This window comes from Alosa alosa, chromosome 5, assembly GCF_017589495.1.
Source record: "Alosa alosa isolate M-15738 ecotype Scorff River chromosome 5, AALO_Geno_1.1, whole genome shotgun sequence".
Lineage (NCBI taxonomy): Eukaryota > Metazoa > Chordata > Actinopteri > Clupeiformes > Clupeidae > Alosa > Alosa alosa.
The window spans coordinates 32,680,526-32,700,383 of NC_063193.1; the positions used below are offsets into that span (position 1 = coordinate 32,680,526).

Sequence of the window (19,858 nt, forward strand, 5' to 3'; positions counted from 1 at the left end):
TCTCTGAAAGAATCACCTGAGAGGTTCGCAGCGCCACCGTCTCGTGAACCACTGCAACTGGCACGGCCTTGTTTCTAGTCTGAATTGTAGCGTGCTCAAAGCATAAACACTTTAGGCTAATGCAAAACATTGCGTTTGGTTCATAGCCTCCATTGTGACAAGCATAGTTTGTTCATATCGATTTATTTCAAAGTCAAAGTCAAAGTCAAAGTCAGCTTTATTGTCAATTTCTTCACATGTTCCAGACATACATTTTTATTACAATGTAAGAGATACGTGGGAAAACTATTCTGATGGCTCCTGATCAATCTTTATTTGTATAAATAATGATATCCCATTCTTATTCATGTGCACTATTATGTGTGTGGGGTGGGGTGGTTAGGTCGTGCACTAGATTTATTTCACTAGTAAAGCTTCCTGTCCACTATCTAGCCGGGATAATTTAGATGCAGTCTTGGCTTTTCACCAGGAGAGGTCGCTGTTACTGAAGCTTTGAGTAATGAACCCATTTTTGAATCAATTGTTCAAAGTGGTTCAGTGCTTCACCAAAGCTTCATTTGCCCATCACTACCAGGAGCCCTTGCCCCCGCCGGGCGGCTCGAGGCTGGAGCTGGCGGTGGCTCTGGCCACGACGCGTGAGCAGAGCCGAGGGAGCGCGGCGAGGAAGAGATTCCTGGACGACAGACGGTTGGCAGAGCCGCTGGGGGCAGCGAACTCACGACGGTGGGGCAGCTTCGACGGAAAGGCTCTCTGAACTTTAACGTTTGGGTGCGTGTGAGAGGCACCGTGCTGTGTGGGCGCCCATTGTAGTTGGCCTGTTGGCCGGCGCCTTTAAAAAAAAATGTTTTAAAAAAAGTTCGATAGCATGGCCTTTCCAGGAGGCAACACGAGGAGGGACGCCGAAGACGAAGACGGTAGCTGCAGCGGGAGAGCTCAGCGTGGTCTGGTTGCTGAGGAGTCGGTGCCTGTTTGTCCTGGTCGGTGAATCGACGGAGTTGAGCGGTGCAGCTGCATCTGACCCCCCTCGAACCCCGGTGCTTGGTACAGTGTCAACGGTTGGAAAGGCCACCTAGGACCCCGCCAGGAGAGGAGTGCCGCGGTGACACGCCGCGGAAAGTGCCGCCTGAGGGTGGCTGCTGAGAGGGAGCTGGTGACGGCGGGGGCGGCACGTGGCTGCTGCTATAGCGCCCGCACTGGATTGCTAGCAGCGTGGCTCCCCGTTGAGTGAGCTCCTGCGGCGTGCACCCAACGTGAGTTGGCGGTACTGTCGCACTGGACTGAGTGGCGGGCGGCGCGCGCCGACGTTAGCATGTGGCTACCTTGTGGTCATTGCCGAGGACGGCAATGGCTTGTTGGGGGAGCTATGTAACGTCGGCGCACAAGACATTGTTAGCGTTCTCCCGCGCAGGGCATGCTGGGATGCGGGAGCGAACATTTTGGGTTTATGTCTGTATTTCTCTAAGTTATAAGTCTAAAGTTAGCGTCTTTATTGTAACATGTTTACCTTTTAGTTCTCCCTCGTGTGTGATCCTTTTTGTGTGGGGGACAGCGTCCTCCCCTGTATGTGTAGTGTGTGTGTGTGTGTGTGTGTGTGTACTTGACCTGCTCCGTGTGCATTGTGTTCTGTGTCTGTGTCCCTGCCCTCGTTCTCAATAAAGCTTGCATTGAACGAAGCTCTGTGTCCTGAAACCTTCAAACGTTACAATATTATCAAAATCAGAATCAGCCTTCTTGGCCTGGTTTGCGTAAACTAACAAGGAACCCCATGAAAATCAAAGGCTACATATTCTCAACTGACTCGTCAAAAAGTGCGCACCACCTTATTATTATCTGCCGGTCTGTGACTTTTACTTACAAACATGCCATTCCTAAAGAAAACCCATATGTGAGGGACCGGAGCGTCACCCCAAGTATTGGGGATGTGTCGGCTCACTGGCTTTAGATGGTGGAGGTGGAAAACACGGAAACCCGATCTCAAGGTTGCATCCAAAACAAATCAAAGTTTATTTATCCTTAACTCATAATTTCAAGAAAGAAAAATAATAGAAAATAAATCAAAATAGCACAATGCTTTTAGCTCCAAACAGTAGCGCAGCAAACAAAATACAATTGCACCTAGCCTCACAGCAAGCTAGTACTCACCCTCTCTCCCTAATGCAGAATGAGGCCCTCTTAAATAGGCTAAAGTATTAGGCTAAATTGGCCCCTTCAGGACTAATTGGACCATACCAACATCAGGGTATTATTTTTAGGCTAAGGCCATAAATAATCTACTAACTAAATACAAAATAAACATTACATGAAAACAAACTATTCTTAGTATATCAACCATGTTATACCACATTTACACCACCTATTTACAACACATATATACATACAAAACATACACACAGTCAAACTGGACCGCGAACCAGGAAATGTGTGAGTAACCGTATGTATGAGTTGACCAGGATTTTAGACAGAAACAGGGAGTAAATGGGACATAAAATAGTGGGTACCGCACTACATGTCATGGAGGTGGTAAAGTATAAAGTTGTAAGCAGTAACAAATGAGTTTTGAGTGTTGTGAATGAAATCGCGAACTAACCGTGTTACAAACAAACACAATGAGCGCGAATGCGTTAATGGCGCATAGCCCCGCGCCGGCCTTCCCTTTAACCACATCACCCCCTGTGTTCATAAGCCGTCCATACACCTTCACAAAATAACATCATTATTTAAGCAGTCAATGTTTATAAGGGAGTGTGCGGGTGTATGTGCGTGCGTGGGCAAATGTCCAAAAACTCCCGCTATCGCGGGTAACGCAGTTCATAGTCAATGGGGGAACCCGTAACAGTGAGAAGTGAGATTCACTTTCTCACATTTCCCTCCTCCTTTGGAGTCTCGACAACAGGGTGGCGAGACAAAAAGTCTGCAACCGTATTCTGCTTGCCCGCTCTGTACTGCACCGTGAACCTGTACGGCTGCAGTGCTAAAAACCAGCAGGTGACTCTAGCATTGGAGTCCTTCATGCGCCCTAGCCACTGCAAGGCACAAGGTGGTCAGTCTCTAGGGTGAAGTCTCAACCAAGCAGGTAATATTTCAAAGTGTCAATCGCCCACTTCACGGCCAGGCACTCATGTTCTATGGCTGCATATCTGGTCTCTCTCGGGAACAATTTCCGGCTAATATAAGCCACAGGTTTCTTGTCGTCCCCCTCTCCTTGGAGCAGCACCGCCCCAAGACCAACACCAGATGCATCAGTCTGGACAGTGAAGTGCTCTCCAAAGCCAGGGCTCTGGAGGACAGGATCTTTGCAGAGGGTCTCTTTTAAATCCAAAAAGGCTTTATCTTGCTCCTCCCCCCATTGAAGCTGGGTGGAGCCTGATTTTCGAGTCAAGTCTGACAAGGGATCTGCTCGTCGTGCAAAATCCGGCACAAATCGGCGATACCAGCCCACCAGCCCCAGAAACGACCTGACGTCCTTCTTTGTTTGGGGCCTTGGACAGTCCTGCATCGCCTTGACTTTGTCCTTTTGTGGCCGGATCACACCACGACCCAGAACATGGCCAAGGTATTTGACCTCCTCCTGAGCTATGGCACACTTTTTTGGGTGGATGGTCAGGCCCGTTTGCTGTATGCGCTGTAATACCTCACCTAGATGACGCTGATGCTCCCCCCAGGTGGCACTGTACACCACTGTGTCATCCAGGTAGGCAGCAGCAAAAGAGTCTGTACCTGCCAACACAATATCCATAAGTCTTTGAAAAGTGGCTGGCGCCCCCTGCAGGCCAAATGGCATCACCACAAACTGGAATAGACCCTGCGGGGTCCGGAATGCAGTGTACGGCCTGTCTTTCCTGGCCAAAGGCACCTGCCAGTATCCCTTGCATAAATCCAAGGTGGTGATGAAGGACGCTTTGCCGAGGCGCTCGATCATGTCCTCGAGCCTAGGCATGGGGTACGCGTCAGAGTGAGACTGGGCATTCACCCGCCAAAAGTCAATACAGAAGCGCATAGTGCCATCCTTTTTTGGCACTAGCACCACAGGATTACTCCACTCGCTGGAAGAGCGCTCAATCACCCCCAAGGCCAGCATCTCCTCCACCTCGGCTTTGAGAGACGGCAGAAGACGCTCAGGAACCCGGTACATCCTTTGGCGTATTGGGGTAGTGTCTTTGAGTGGAATGGAGTGTTCCACCACGGAAGTAAATCCTGGCTTTTCCTGAAACAGGTCAGGAGGGATGATTCCCTCTAGCTCCCTCTGCTGGTGAGAGCTCAAGTGGGATACATCCAGGGTAGACACTGGCTGACCAGTGGGGATGAATTGCTCTGGACTCTCCTCCTCCTCCGCCACAGCCTGCACCCGGAGTTGTAATCTTGGCTGTACGGCCCTCTCATGCCATTCCTTCAGGAGATTGACATGAAAGGTCTGTCTGGGTTTTCTTCTCCCAGGAAGGTCTCATAGGTGGCTGGACCCATTTTCCGCACCACCTCGTATGGACCCTGCCACCTGGCAAGCAGTTTGTTTTCTGAGGTGGGCAGAAGAAGCAAAACTTTCTGCTCTGGATTGAGGTGCCTCTGCCTGGCAGCCTTGTCATACCAGGCCTTCTGTTGCGTTTGGGCCTGCTCAAGGTTAGCTCGCACCAGCTCGGCCATTTCCTCCATCTTGTCCCTCATTTTGAGGACATGTGTGAGGACGCTGTGAGACTTGGAGGTCTGAGGTCCCTCCCAGGCATCTCTCAGAACATCCAAAGGCCCCCTCACCTGTCTACCATACAGAAGTTCAAAAGGCGAGAAGCCAGTGGAGGCCTGGGGGACCTCCCGGTAGGCAAAGAGCAAGTAAGGCAGCCAGCGGTCCCAGTCCTTACCATTGGCCGCTACAAACTTCCTCAACATGCCCTTTAAAGTCTGGTTATAGCGTTCAACCAGCCCGTCTGTCTGAGGGTGGTACGGGGTGGTTCGAATGCCCTTGATGCCTAGCAAGCTATACACCTGTTTTAATGTCTTTGACAGGAAGGCTGTGCCCTGATCGGTTAGGACTTCTTGGGGAATGCCTACCCTAGAAAATAGCTGCAAAAGGGCCTGTGCGATTGGACCAGCGGTAACCTTGCGCAAAGGGAATGCCTCAGGGTAGCGGGTGGCGTAGTCGCAAATGACTAGGATGTACTTGTTGCCTGTCTGGGTTCTTTCCAGGGGCCCCACAATGTCCATGGCTATGCGGGTGAAGGGAACCTCTATTATCGGCAGTGGCTGAAGGGGGTAAGGGCTAGTTTTCCTCTTGCTGGTGAACTGACACTCGGGACAGGATTTACAGTATTGCTGCACCTCACTATAAAGCCCTGGCCAATAAAATCTGGCTGCAATACGCTCATAGCTTTTGGTGTTACTCAAATGACCTGCCCATGGGATGGCATGCCCCATGGCTAACACCCTTTCCCTCAACTGTTTAGGAACCACCAGCTGCTCTGCCCTGCCCTCTCCTGGCTCATGGTAAAGCAATCCCTCCTTCACTACATAGCCTTCTCCAGACAGGGAAGTAGGCATCTCAGTGGACATACCATCTACTTGTGTGACCCTGTCATATGCTTTTTGCAACGTGGGGTCCTCTCTCTGCAGCTGCTCAAAATTATCTGGGACCTCACCCCAATCATCCTCTGGCTGGGTGAGTTGAGGCTCTTCATTTCTCTCCAGGGTGCCCACTAGCCTAGCCTGCCTCCGCTGTCTTCTGGTCTTCCTGCTCCTTGTTCTGGCTGGAGGGGTATTCTCCCCCTCTGGAAAAGGCAACTCTGACAGGCTATTTGGCTCAGTGGACTCCCCTGCTTTCTCTTCCTCAGGGCCCTGTGCTTGGCTCTGGGATCTAGTCATTACCATATTCACTGGTTTGCTGGACTGCACTAACTCTGGTAGCACAATAATGTCCTGGCCTATTACCACAGGGTGGCTAAGCTTTTCTACCACACCAACCATCATTTGATACATCTGGTCTCTAATATGTAGGTACACTTCTGCTGTCGGATACTCATGTTCATCTCCATTAACACACAGAACCTTCAGCTTCCTACCCTGCACAAAGTCCCTCTTCTCCACTAGGTGGGGCTGCACAAGTGTTTGGGTACTTCCTGTGTCTAGTAGGGCAGTGGCATCTTTCCCATTAACAAGGACCGGTATTGTCTGTAGCCTTCCCATACAACCTATACCGCCCTCTTCTGGACGGGGCATACAGCAACGGCTGGAGTGCTTGGGCCTCCTGTTCGGGCACTCAGGCTTGATGTGTCCTTCCTGACCACAAAAATAGCATACCACCGGACCTCCGGTTCTTGCCTCTAGGCTATCTCTGGGCTTGGTTGGGACGAAATAGTTCCGGGGAGGCATTCTACTGGGCTCACTAGCCTTTGCACCACTCCCCTGACCAAAACCCTCAGACCTACCCCGGGCTGCTGGTCTTGGCTGTGACTCTAGTCGGAAGTGCTTGTGGCCCCGCCGGGCCGACATGAAGTTCTCCACCAGCTCCGCTGCCCTCTGACCATTCTGGGGATTGTGCTCCTTCACCCAGACTCGAATGTCTGGTGTCAGAGTGCGGAGGTACTGTTCCAGGATGAGCATCTCGGCGACCTCTTCAACCGACTTATTTGCCGGCTTAATCCACTTCTCCAATAAATCCAATAAATCCCTGTGTACAGCTCACGGGGGGTCTCTCCTGGCCTGACATCCGGTTCACGGAACCTCCTCCAGTACACCTCCTCGTTGATTTCGTACTTGTGCAGTATTGCCACCTTCACATTGTCGTACTCCATTGATTGGTCCATATCCATGGCCACATAGGCGCTGCGGGCTTTCCCAGTGAGGTTGGGCACCAGAAACACTGCCCAGTCCTCTCTGGGCCAACGGTAAGCAGTGGCCAACCGCTCGAACGTGGTGAGGTACTGTTCGATGTCGTCCCCCTCCTCGAACCTTGGAATGGCAGATCTGGCCCAGGCCGCTGGAGTGGCAGGACCTGCAGGATCCACGGGTGCCACCGGCGCCGCTGGAGCGGGAATCGGAGCCGGAACTGGAGCTGCTGGTGCAGGTGCTGGTACCTCCGGCGCCGCTGGTACTGGTGCTGCCGGCTGAACTGGCGCTCCTGGTTGAGGCCCTGGTGGAGCTATAGGCGGCGGCCTCCTCTCTGCGTCCACCTCATCCCTCAACTGGTTCAGCTGTATCTGCACGCTCCTCCAGTGCTGCTCCTGCTTATACGCCTCCCTCTCATGGGTCTGCAGAGACTTCTCAAGAAGATGACGCAAGGACGCTAGGTCAGTCCCCTCGGTCTGGTCTCCGCCCAATGCTTGGGCCCCAGCATCGCCATCTGAGAGTTCATCTGTGTCCTTCTCAACCTCCTTCGGGTCATCTTTGGCGAGTCTCCGGTATGACATTTTCCGCCGGGACTGGTGCCATTTTCCTCCTCTATTAGCCAGTGTCGGTCAGTGTACAATCCCACCGCTGCCACCAAATGTGAGGGACCGGAGCGTCACCCCAAGTATTGGGGAAGTGTCGGCTCACTGGCTTTAGATGGTGGAGGTGGAAAACACGGAAACCCGATCTCAAGGTTGCATCCAAAACAAATCAAATTTTATTTATCCTTAACTCATAATTTCAAGAAAGAAAAATAATAGAAAATAAATCAAAATAGCACAATGCTTTTAGCTCCAAACAGTAGCACAGCAAACAAAATACAATTGCACCTAGCCTCACAGCAAGCTAGTACTCACACTCTCTCCCTAATGCAGAATGAGGCCCTCTTAAATAGGCCAAAGTATTAGGCTAAATTGGCCCCTTCAGGACTAATTGGACCATACCAACATCAGGGTATTATTTTTAGGCTAAGGCCATAAATAATCTACTAACTAAATACAAAATAAACATTACATGAAAACAAACTATTCTTAGTATATCAACCATGTTATACCACATTTACACCACCTATTTACAACACATACATACATACAAAACATTACTACCAACCAAACACCCCTGTGTACAATGCTTTGCCCCCTCTGCCCTGGGACGGGGAGAAATACTGCCCTACAGCGGGCGCTGCAAGATCCCAAGATAGGCACAGTCAAACTGGACCCTTGAACCAGGAAATGTGTGAGTAATCGTATGAGTTGACCAGGATTTTAGACAGAAACAGGGAGTAAATGGGACATGAAATAGTGGGTACCGCACTACATGTCATGGAGGTGGTAAAGTATAAAGTTGTAAGCAGTAACAAATGAGTTTTGAGTGTTGTGAATGAAATCGCGAACTAACCGTGTTACAAACAAACACAATGAGCGCGAATGCGTTAATGGCGCATAGCCCCGCGCCGGTGTTGCACCAAATTCTGGGACCTGTCGAATTTTGTGACTCTAGAGGGCGCTGTTTTATTAGAGTCTATGAATGTACTGAGCTGTACTGACACACTGATGAGGCAATTCTGTTATGTGTATAATTCTTCTAATAAACTTTGTACATTTTTGAAACATGGAACATTGACTGGGTGTGGGTGTATTATTCTAGAGTAGAGCTAAAGCCTACCCCTCACCACTCCTGTGAACAGATGGACTTCAGCAGGACAGGTCACATATTTTGATAGGCTACTGTCAAATTATGTCACTGTAACTGCAGAAAAAAATGCTGTGGAGGTCACTAACTGCCTCCTTAAGTTTGTTTATCAGTTTGAGGTGCCAAAAAGTAAATTAACGGACAATGACAAGGAGTTTGTCAATAATGTAAATAAAGTGTTTGCTGATGTCAATGACAATGTACAACATCAGTTCATTTCTGCAGAGTTATAGTGGGGTAATAGTAAATATAGTGGGCTACTGTCAAACATAATTTGACAGTAGGCTTATCATCATATGTGACCTGTCCAGCTGAAGTCCACCTCTTCGCTGGAGTGGTGGGGTAGGCTTTAGCTGTACTCTATAGAGATAGTATAGAGAGGAAGATACACATGCAGGCCTGTGGAGTAATACACCCACACCCAGACAATGTTCCATGGTTCAAAAATGTACAAAGTTTATTAGAAGAATTATACACAAAACAGAATTGCCTCATCAGTGTGTCAGTACAGCTCAGTACATTCATAGACTCCAATAAAACAGCGCCCTCTAGAGTCACAAAAATTCGACAGGTCACAGAATTTGGTGCAACACCGGCCTTCCCTTTAACCACATCACCCACTGTGTTCATAAGCCGTCCATACACCTTCACAAAATAACATCATTATTTAAGCAGTCAATGTTTATAAGGGAGTGTGCGGGTATATGTGCGTGCGTGGGCAAATGTCCAAAAACTCCCGCTATCGCGGGTAACGCAGTTCATAGTCAATGGGGGAACCCGTAACAGTGAGAAGTGAGATTCACTTTCTCACACCGTAGCTCAATTACATGCCCACAGGTATGCCTGCTTAAAAAATAGGATGATAGGGAAACATCATTCCAGCTTAGCATTCAATAATAACTTCCTAATGCTATTCAAAGCGTCAGTTTATTGCACTTTTATTTTGAGTGTGGTCCAGGGGCGGAGCTACGTGGTGGCCAGGGGGGGCCACGGCCACCACTGGTCAAAGCTTGGCCACCCTGCTGTTCCCCCCAGCTCCGTTCAGTGAAAAGTAAAAAAATTTTAAAAAAATTGCTGCCGTTTTCTACGGCACTTTGCCAACACTTTGCAAAGCAGGGACTGAACCAATTACTGCACTCTATCTATATTGGCCCAGTCAGGAAGTGTAGCCCACTGTTGTGATCAAATCGTGAGTAGGCTAGACATAGTGCAGCAGCAGCAGCGGGATAATTCAAGTCATCTGTTAAAAACACTTGACAGTAGACTACTACTTAACCTCAGTAAAAACAGGTGAGTTGATGATGAGTTGGAACATTAATGCTAATAAGGTGTTAGAATGTGTCACAAATCAGAGCCAAGTGAGCTGCATTGGGCTGTCCTTAGGTAGGCTCTGACCTTGACGTGTGGGGCTGATCAGAAATAATCGGATGCCCGAGGTAACGCTGTTACAAAAATATTTCGATAAAATTCGGGTGAAATGCAAGCATATTAGGCACATATCTCCGGATGGCTCCAATAAAAGTAGACTAATAGGGCCTAGCCTAGGCTACTTTATAAAAAACATAATTTGCTGACTGCGTGTGGTTCTTGCCATAGCTGGCCAGGCAGAGGCAGGCTGCTTTGCCTGAGTTCTTTGTTACATTGCTCCAGAACTGTTCATCGCAGCGAGATGAAACCTTAATTGCGAGCAGAAGTCGGGCTTTCCAACAAGACTAAACACTTGCCTGTGCGATCAAGTATGGAAAACAAAATCATGAAATTAATCGCATAGATATGGCAAGCATATCAGAAGAAAGAGGAGACACAGGGCTAGATATTGGTACCAAGTATATCGATGCTTCTATAAAACAGACAACGTGACTGCAAAATAACATAATGTACAAAAACGCTGCACCCATTACTCTCGTTTGAATTAGGCCCTACTCACGAACCCATGATCGGATAGATATGCCACGCATGTAAGATGAAAGAGGAGACAGAGCAATCATTTAATACCAAGTACATCCTTCTGGGTTATAAAACAGACGAAATTACATCAAAATAATAACTTTATATAGCTCGACTTACCCCACGTTTTTGTGTGTTGTGGTGGCAAGGCATGTTCATAATCCAACTATCATGTGTTTCTCTATGGCAAAGTGTGCTCATAATCCCGATCCCAGCAAATTCCTGCATGGCATCCAATTCGAGACTCACATTGCAACCCAATTTATTCGACAAAGAAACACCTTTTTGCCTTCACTTTCTTCATGACAATGCAGTAAAAAGTTGTTTTAGAATCATCATGAATGTACACACAGAACACGCAAACTCTGGTTCAGTCAGGTCAGATTAGTTCGTGTCACAGATATGGAGCGCAGAAAGGGCATTTTTCATTACTAAATAAAAAAAATGGCATTTATTTCTGTAAGGCGCACACCACATGTCTGTAAATTGCTCAGCCCCAAAGCCTCCCTCCACCATGGTTCTTATATTGCCAGATTCAGGACAGTCTGCCCTACACATACATGAAAGTCATGTCCAGCTGACAGAGATACATTTCAAAATAAGAATGGTATAATACGCTTTTTGTCTTTGTATTATTTAAAAATCAAAATCAAATCAATGCAAGTATTAATATGAATTGGTGGCAGATCTGGGTAGCCTAGACTGTTCTGAAAAAATATAGCATGTGTAAATGGCACTTACAATGACCAGGATAAATGCATATAACTAAAGGTAGTGAAAAAGCCCTTAAAACAGTCTAGGGTTCTAAGGGTTAATTTCTTAATTCAGAGCCATGTTACTTACAGCCAAGTACTTGGAGTGGATATCAGAAAGAAATAGGCCTATAGTTTGGACATCAGTATAAGATTAAATATCTGCATACAATATGTAGTATTTATTATTGTTCTTTATCATCATTTGAATAAGACTGATTAAGTAAGGTGCATTACCATAATGTACTTTTTTTTTATAGCATTGGCCTATTTGTGGAAAATGTGTTGGAGTGGACAACAAACTGACCTGTGTATCAGTGTTGGCTTTACACAATTTATTGGCATTATTAAAATAGGCTATCCTAATCTTCAAAACTTTTTGAGTAGTTTTCAAATAGTAGTTTTGATTCCCAAGTGCCACCCCAATAAAAAGTCTGGACCCAGCTGGCCCCCTATAAAATAATCCTGGCTACGCCCTGGTGCAAACAGATTCTTTCAAATGCGTCGCTGACTGTCAAAATACCGATGCGCTGTTTGAGGTTGCGCTGCTTGCTGTTAAAGGGAATGGCAGATGTCACTCTCATTGGTTTAAAGGATGTTACACCCAAAACACACCCATGACTGATGACGTGACAGAAGAACCCTTTTGAACAATGTGCCTGATGTCTGATCACAAAATCATGCCGAATGTGGACTGGACACGCCCTAAATGTGTTTAATCTTTGCGCTTCTTCCGTTTTTGATGGCCAAAATTGTGCTCTCTGTGTTAAGAGTCTAAGGACCGTGTTAGTTGGGCTGAGGACAGAATATATTATAAGAAAATCATGATAAATATGGATATTCAGTAACCGTATAGACAGATATGTACAGTATGTACAGCTACTGTATGTGCAGTGTGGTGACTACCATTGTAGTGCAGAAACAGCAACATTATAAATGCTAAAGCCATAAGGGCTCCTACACAGTTGCGTGCGTTGCAGTGCTGGAGACGCATACCATTCACTTTACATGGGCTCACGTCATCCGTTGCTGAACTGAATTGTGGGTCCGTTGCGTTGCGTTTCTCCCGTCGCTCGCGTTGAGAAGTTCCGCTGTTGCTGCACCGACAGACGGCACCGGCCAATCCGCAGAGCAACAGTTCATTACTCAAGCAGACTCCATACATTCAGATGTTTTCAATCATTCTATTGACCAAATGGTAAAGGCCTTTAATAATGAACTAGGTGTCCTGCTTGACAGAGTGGCTCCTTTAAAGACTATTTCACCGTGCCATTCTAAAAGAAAAAATAGCAAACTATAATAAAGCTGTTCGTAGTGAGAGAACGATCCTCTTCTTTAAAGGTGTTCTAAGCGATGTCATACGTTTTTAGGCTAAAGATTTTTTGTCACCTACAGCAAACATCACCTCACCATCTGCTAGCTGCCTGTATTCTGAATACACTGTAAAAAAACATGATCTCTGTGTGGACAACCCAGGCTCCAAAACAGCCACAAAACAACTTGGGCCAAACTTGCCCAAAAAACATACTGTTCCAGCAAATCACAGACAAGATATGCATTTAGGAGTTTCAATTGCACTGGAGGGAGGTGTAGGAAGTAGTGAGCTAGCTTTCTGTTTTGTTTAAACGTCAACAGAAGTGACGTTACCCAGCATCGCTTAAAGCGCCTTTAAGGTAATTGGTGAAAACAATGGAAACTCCAGGGTGCCTCCACACTATTGATAGGCTACTACACATTTGACACACTCCGTCAGGCATCTGCTCTAAGATGCCACAAGTTTGCAGGATTCTTCATAAACAAAGTCACTTCTATAAGGGTGGCCATTGGTAGCACAGGTAATAAGTTTTATAGCGCACCCAAAAGCAGCCCCCCAAATTTCAGATTTTCAGAACACTATTGCGCAATCAGCAAAATTGCTCAGCTAAATTCTAACTCAGACCAGCTCCTCAAAATGTGCTTTGGATCCAGTCTTGACCAGTTTGGCTCCCTGTATTCTCAAGATAATAAACACCTTATTAGAAACAGGTATATTTCCGACTGCTGTTGTGAAACCTTTACTTCAGTAAAATCTAGACTATACTATCTTGAGTAATTAGAGGCCTATATCAAACCTACATTTCCTGAGCAAAGTACTTGAAAAAAGTTGTTTCTAATCAACTTAATATCTTCCTCAAAGAAAACAGTATTCTAAAAATAGTTAATGATCTCAGACTTGCAACTGACTTAAACAAAGTCTCAATCCTTATTCTTCTAGATTTGAACGTATCATGACACCAGAGATCATTTAACATTTTAATTAACCGCCTTGTGGGTTAAACTGGTTTCAAACCCACATTCCTGGCAGATTGTTATGCTATTCTAAGGGATCATGTGTCTGTGAAACATGAGTTGCCCTTCGGTGTGGCAAGGTAGCAGTCTAAGGATACAATAGGACACACTATGACAAACAAACCTTTTATTTATAAACAGATGATTACATTCAGTATTTAAAAATGCATTCATTTATTTTTTTATTAGCCTGCATGAATGTAGTAAAATAAGATGTATGAGTTGAAAACCTTTAAAAATAGAGTGGGTGCAAAGAGCAACACAAAGTTTTGTGAATCCTAATGTGCAATGTTTATGTTTATGTTACAAAAACCTTCTGACCATTTAACTGAATTTGGACTTTTATGTTGCACTACACTACACTACACTACACTACACTGCACCACACCGCACCGCACTGCACTGCACTGCACTACACTACACTGCACTGCACTGCACTACACACCCTTCGTACCCTTCCTTCTCCTCAATGTGTTTGTGGGGAGTCTGACCCCAGTTCCCAAAGCTGACACACTAATGCCTCCTACTGCAGCAGGGTCCTAGCCTGGCTCATACCAGACCAATACCCAACTGAGAATACTCACAACAGCTTCACTGATGATCCTTCACCTACCCAAAATCCAGGATAAAGTATATGAGTGAATTTGGTCTGGACTCTGTGCAGGAGGGTCATTGTGTCAGAGATGCTGTAGAAGGCCAGAGTTCCTGCCCTGTGATCCACATACACTGCTATTCTGGAGCTGGCCACTAGAGGGAGTTTAGTCTTTTCCTTATTGTGCCAGAAATAGGAACAGGACCTGCGGAGGTACAGACTCCAGGACTGACCATTATATCCAAACCAACAGCCATCACCCCATCCTTTCCTGCTGATGCTTTTATATGAGACTGCTATATCAACCTCCCCACTCCACTCCACCTCCCAGTAGCAGCGTCCAGACACACCCTCTCTACACAGCACCTCATACCACCTATCAAATCTCTCTGGATGATCAGGATAAGACTGGGGCTCTCTTCTCCCCTCCACTCTCCTGTTCCTCACAGACAGATGGAGGTTTCTATTAGCTGTGTTTGGATCCAGTGTGAAGTAACAGGAATCTAATGAAAAAAAAGACATCACATTATACTTCAATGTTAATAATGTGTGTGTGTGCATGACTTTATATACGTTCACGCAGGGACTAATGCATGTTGGGGTTGTCCATATGTGTGTGTAGGATTTGTGTTCTGTTTGTATGTGTACTTTCACCTGGTAGCACAACCCCCAGCATACTGAAGGGCCAGACACACACATTCCTGCACCCGCCTCTGCCCACACTAAACGGGGTGTTTGGCTGTTCAGTTCATATAATAACCTTTGGCCAGAATCACAGACTGAACCTTTAATGATGCATGCTACTGGACAGGAGTGACCCATCCATCTTTACTGGAGGACATCCCCAACTGCTGTCAGCTAAACCCTGCAGCATCAGATGACTGGACTGGGCTAAATCTACAGGGGAATCAGGCCTGCATCTGCTCTGCTGGTGATTAGGAGTCTCACATCTGGCATTCAAAATGCCTTTATATTTTAATAATCAGACTTAAAGCAACACCAAAGAACTTTTCCTCTGTTGCACGCACGCTATTTGTTTATCCAGCAACGGCTTTGCAAATAACGATGTCCATAGACAAGGTAGAATATGGTCGAATATGTTGCATGATTTTATGAAAGTATTATGTATTGCGACATCATGCAAGTCAAATGTGTAGTTTCTTACAGTATGTCTCATTTCATCGAACTACAAGCCCGCTACCCGATCTGGCAAACTTACATAGTGTGGTTATAGCCGATAGAGGGCCGCGAAGCTAATGCAGAAGTGCCGTTCACCCTGTTACGAGTTGATGAACCACGGAAACAATTTTGGAAACATTATTTTAAGGTACAAAAAACTCTTTGGTGTTGCTTTAGGGTACTACCAACACAACTTAAAGGAGAACTCCAGCTTTTATTTCAACCTTGGCCCTATTTGTTTACATTTACACTAAGGCTACAAAATTGGTGCAGTATTGAGTTAGAATGCTAAAACTGTCAACTGCGAAAGGGCTATACAATGGAGGTACTGTTGCACACTTGTAAACATCACTTCCTTCCTTACAAGTACACTAATTAGGCCCGGCATGTTATTAAATGTGTCTGATCTGCCAACTAATGTTGAAGCTTTAAAGAACGGTTATGCTGCTTATATGAATTCTCAAATAGATAAGAAATAAAAATGGCTAAAAAGTTAAATGAATGGAACCCCCATTACACGTTTGGTCATTCATTTCAATTTGACGCCCACTAATAGCTTACATTCAGATTGATTTCAGTAATAAATGGATGTTTGAAAAGATGACCATTTTAGAACACTTTTATATGGATTTTAGATTGGGGGTTGACACAAAATAGGAATCGTGATTACAGTGGATATGTGGAGGAGAATTTGCTTCCTCTACCCATGAACTGTTATACCCACAATAAATGTTGATCTGTTTAAAATTGGTGCACTATTCTGAAAATGTAACTGCAAAGAAATTTGACTTTTGAACTGGAATTTTGAAGTATGTAAAATGTGTGACAACACTCACATTGTATGAATTCTTCTCTGGTTGTATGTCCAGAAAAACTAGCCTGGACTTTAGCCACTATTGAGATGGAAATAATCATATTTTAAACAACACTGACTAACATAAGTGGTGTAAATGTCAACACTGTATCAATGTAAGGGTTCGTTTTTATATCAGTGGAATTACAGTATGTGTCAGGAATATCAGGAGTATGACCAACCTGCTGCAGATATCTTCATGAGTTCCTCTTTGCAGAAAACGTCCAGCCACCCCTTTAGCCAGGAGACAGATTTATTTACAGCCTCAAAAGAAAGGCTTTGCTTAATATAGATCCTGGACACGTCTTTAGTCACAGGTGTGTTGCTCAGTGACTGGAAAGTCTAAATACAGAAACACATTTTAGAGAGTGAGAAAAATAGAGAAAGATGAAGGGGAAAGAGGAAGAAAGAGAGAGGTGAGGGTGTTGGGGACACTCGTTACATTCTTAGTCAAATACATTTGTGCATTATGCAAATTCATTTGTACATTATGCAAATTCATTTGTACATTATGCAAATTCATTTGTACATTATGCAAATTCATTGTTAACACTGAATCAAATATATTTGTAGACTTTCTTTAGAGATCTGAAAGGGCATGGGGTCTGTTAAAGTGCTGCATGAGGTCAATTATGAGGTAAATTAATGCAGTCATGCTCATAATCAATCAACAGTTACCTTGAGGAAATGGACGTGGTTCTCTGTGTGTGAAAGCTGCTCCAGCTCAGCATTTCTCCTCTTCAGCTCAGCAATCTCCTGCTCCAGTTGCTTCAGATGTTCTTCAGCCCGACTCACCTCAGCCTTCTCCTGAGCTCTGATCAGCTCTGTCACCTCAGAGCGCCTTCTCTCAATGGAGCGGATCATCTCAGTAAAGATGCTCTCACTGTCCTCCACTGCTGTCTGTGCAGAACTCTGATACGAGACACACAAAGACACGTGATCCATCTAAAGCAGCCCTCACTCAGCTCTTCCACAAAGCCTGTTGCCCACAGTGTGGCTTAGAACGGAAAGTTCTCTCTGGCTAACTGGACGAGAGCACTAGTCCCTAACTGAGGCCTGAGATGGTTCCTCCAGCCAGCTATTGTCTTCACTTGTGGTCAGTACTCACCTTGAGCGTCTCCACAGCCTTCCTCAGCTCCTGCAGCTCCTTCTTTCTCTCCAGGATTCTCTGCTGAAATTTCCTCTGGGTCTCTCCCAAGTGCGTCTATGTTGAACAAATGCATCACATGTATACTGCAGTTGTCATTATGTCTTGCATTAGGTCTTGCCCACCCATACAAACTTTTTGTTTTGTTTTGGAGGGTGACCCATAGAAAGGTTTTTCGGTTGGAAATCTGTGAAGCTCTGAAGCACAGGCCTAAAGCCCCATCTCAACCAGCTGTTTGTGCTTCAATTTTGATCCAATTTGACTGCTTTGATGTTTCCCACCCAATATTTCCACCAGCCCACCTTTTATAGTAGAACTGGCCCTGCCTGGTCCTCATTCCTCAAGTGCAAACTGATTAATCAGGGTGAGCTCATGAACATACAGTAAGGATTTGATCTTTAATGTTACTGATGAGCTTATTACTAGGAATGATGTGACCATCTGGTTTTACGACTTCAATAGAGAGAAGGGTTTAAAGGAACCATATATAAGACTGTGGCCAAAACTGGTACTGCAATCACTTTCAAATTACTGTAGAGCAGTGTATCCCCTCCCCCCTGACTCGAGGTTGCCAACCCGGATGCCGAAACACTACTGACTTTGTGATTAGTAGATAGGTAGAGGGTGGCGCATCAGGCCAAAACACAACATGACATGACAAAACACAACATCAACATCAGTTGAGGGCTGCAACTTCACTTTTTAAATGGCAATATCCTGGCCGGACTACTGTTGTCAGTGATATAAGTATTTGAAATGAACATGATTTCTTAATGTCTAGTGACATATCAGGGCCATTTTATGATTAATTGAAACACATTTCTTACATATGGTTCCTTTAAATGCAGTTATTATTTGCTGTCTAATGGGACGCTACAGAATAAGTCTATAGCCTGTTTCATTCCAGTTGCAAAGTTATAGACTACCACAACTCCTGTCCTTACCTGTTTCTCCTTTCTCCCTGCAGACGCTGACACAGTGTCATGGCCTTTGTGTTCATCCACCATACAGAGAAAGCAAACACAAGTTTGGTCTGTACGACAAAACACCTCCAGAGGCTTCTCATGTTGGGTGCAGACCCTCTCCTGTAGCTGACCAGTGGCCTCAACAATCTTGTGTTTTCGTCCAGGATGGAGTTCATTGTGAGCTTTATAGTGCGTTTCACAGTAAGACAACAGACACTCCAGACAGGACTTCACAGCTTTGAGTTTTCTCCCAGTGCAGACGTCACACTCTACATCTCCAGCTCCAGAACATACAACAGGACCAGGAACAACAGGTTGATTTCTGCTCTTCCTAAAGTGCTCCACAAGCTCAGCAAAAACATTATTTTTGTTTAAAATGGGTCTTGGAGTGAACGTCTGTCTGCACTGGGGGCAACTGTAAATTCCCTTCTTATCTTCCCGATCCCAGCAGCTCTTAATGCAGCCCATGCAGTAATTGTGTCCACAGGTAATAGTCACTGGATATTTCAGCAGATCCAAACAAATAGAACAAGTAACAAAAAGGTCCTGGTTAGCTGATATCGCCTCTGACATTATTCTGCGCATACAAAGACTTTACGAAGGTAGGCCTATGTGAATGACAACACCTGCCTTAATTACGTTTCTTAATGGGCGTGCAAACACTCTGTTGTGTGAGAGGTTGTCGGCGTCCAAGGGTAGCTAGCCTTTTAGGTCCAACCTACTATCATTGACAAATATTACCAATAAGATAGCACTAATGGGTTAGTCGTCGTTTCACTGTATAGGCTTCGTTTTTGTGTGTTGGCTGTAAATGTAAAACGATGTTTAAGCCAAGCCTATGGTTTAGTCTTGCATAGTTTGATTTTTTCCCCTTCGTGTCGAACAAAGGCCGTTCGCACGAACACGCCCATCACACACATAGCCTTGCCTAAAGTCATGTCGAGGTTGCGCTGCGCACTTGCAACAATTTAAGGCGAGGTGAAACGAAACAAGGTAGCCTAGGCCCTAGACAATGAAACGAAGAATGGTAGAAGCGACTCCAAGTAACCAGGACCTTTTGACATGTCCTATATGTTTGGATATTCTGAAAGATCCAGTCTCTCTTAATTGTTGACACAATTATTGCATGGGCTGCATTAAAGGAACCGTATGTAAGACATGTATTTCAATTCTCAATCATAATCAATCATAAAATGGCCCTGATATGTCACTAGACATTAAGAAATCATGTTCATTTCAAATACTTATATCACTGACAACAGTAGTCCGGCCAAGATATTGTCATTTAAAAAGTGAAGTTGCAGCCCTCAACTGATGTTGATGTTGTGTTTTGTCATGTCATGTTGTGTTTTGGCCTGATGCACCACCCTCTACCTATCTATTAACCACAAAGTCAGTAGCGTTTCGGCATCTGGGTTGGCAACCTTGAGTCAGGGGGGAGGGGGAGGGGATACACCGCTCTACAGTAATTTGAAAGTGATTGCAGTACCAGTTTTGGCCACAATCTTACATACGGTTCCTTTAAGGACTGCT

The 19,858-nt window shown here is 45.4% G+C and overlaps 1 protein-coding gene across 1 annotated transcript; it reads right to left on the reverse strand.

The window, feature by feature from the left end:
• Positions 1 to 13,975: 13,975 nt before the first annotated feature.
• Positions 13,976 to 19,159, reverse strand: LOC125294276 (tripartite motif-containing protein 16-like). Its single transcript, XM_048242816.1, has 6 exons — positions 18,305 to 19,159; positions 17,322 to 17,417; positions 16,892 to 17,125; positions 16,396 to 16,555; positions 16,197 to 16,253; positions 13,976 to 14,684 (listed from the first exon to the last, which is right to left on the reverse strand). The coding sequence occupies exons 1-6, from the start codon at positions 18,908 to 18,910 to the stop codon at positions 14,170 to 14,172; spliced, it is 1,668 nt and encodes a 555-aa protein (XP_048098773.1). The 5' UTR covers positions 18,911 to 19,159; the 3' UTR covers positions 13,976 to 14,169.
• Between the last annotated feature and the right edge of the window lie 699 nt (positions 19,160 to 19,858).

Excerpts from the sequence above, each read along its gene's own strand:
- LOC125294276 (XM_048242816.1), bottom strand. The coding sequence starts at position 18,910 with ATGCGCAGAATAATGTCAGAGGCGATATCAGCTAACCAGGACCTTTTT. Across the intron at positions 16,254-16,395 it reads CATGAAGATATCTGCAGCAG|TGGCTAAAGTCCAGGCTAGT; the intron begins GTTGGTCATACT and ends CCATCTCAATAG. Across the intron at positions 14,685-16,196 it reads CAGAGAAGAATTCATACAAT|ATTCCTGTTACTTCACACTG; the intron begins GTGAGTGTTGTC and ends TTTTTTCATTAG.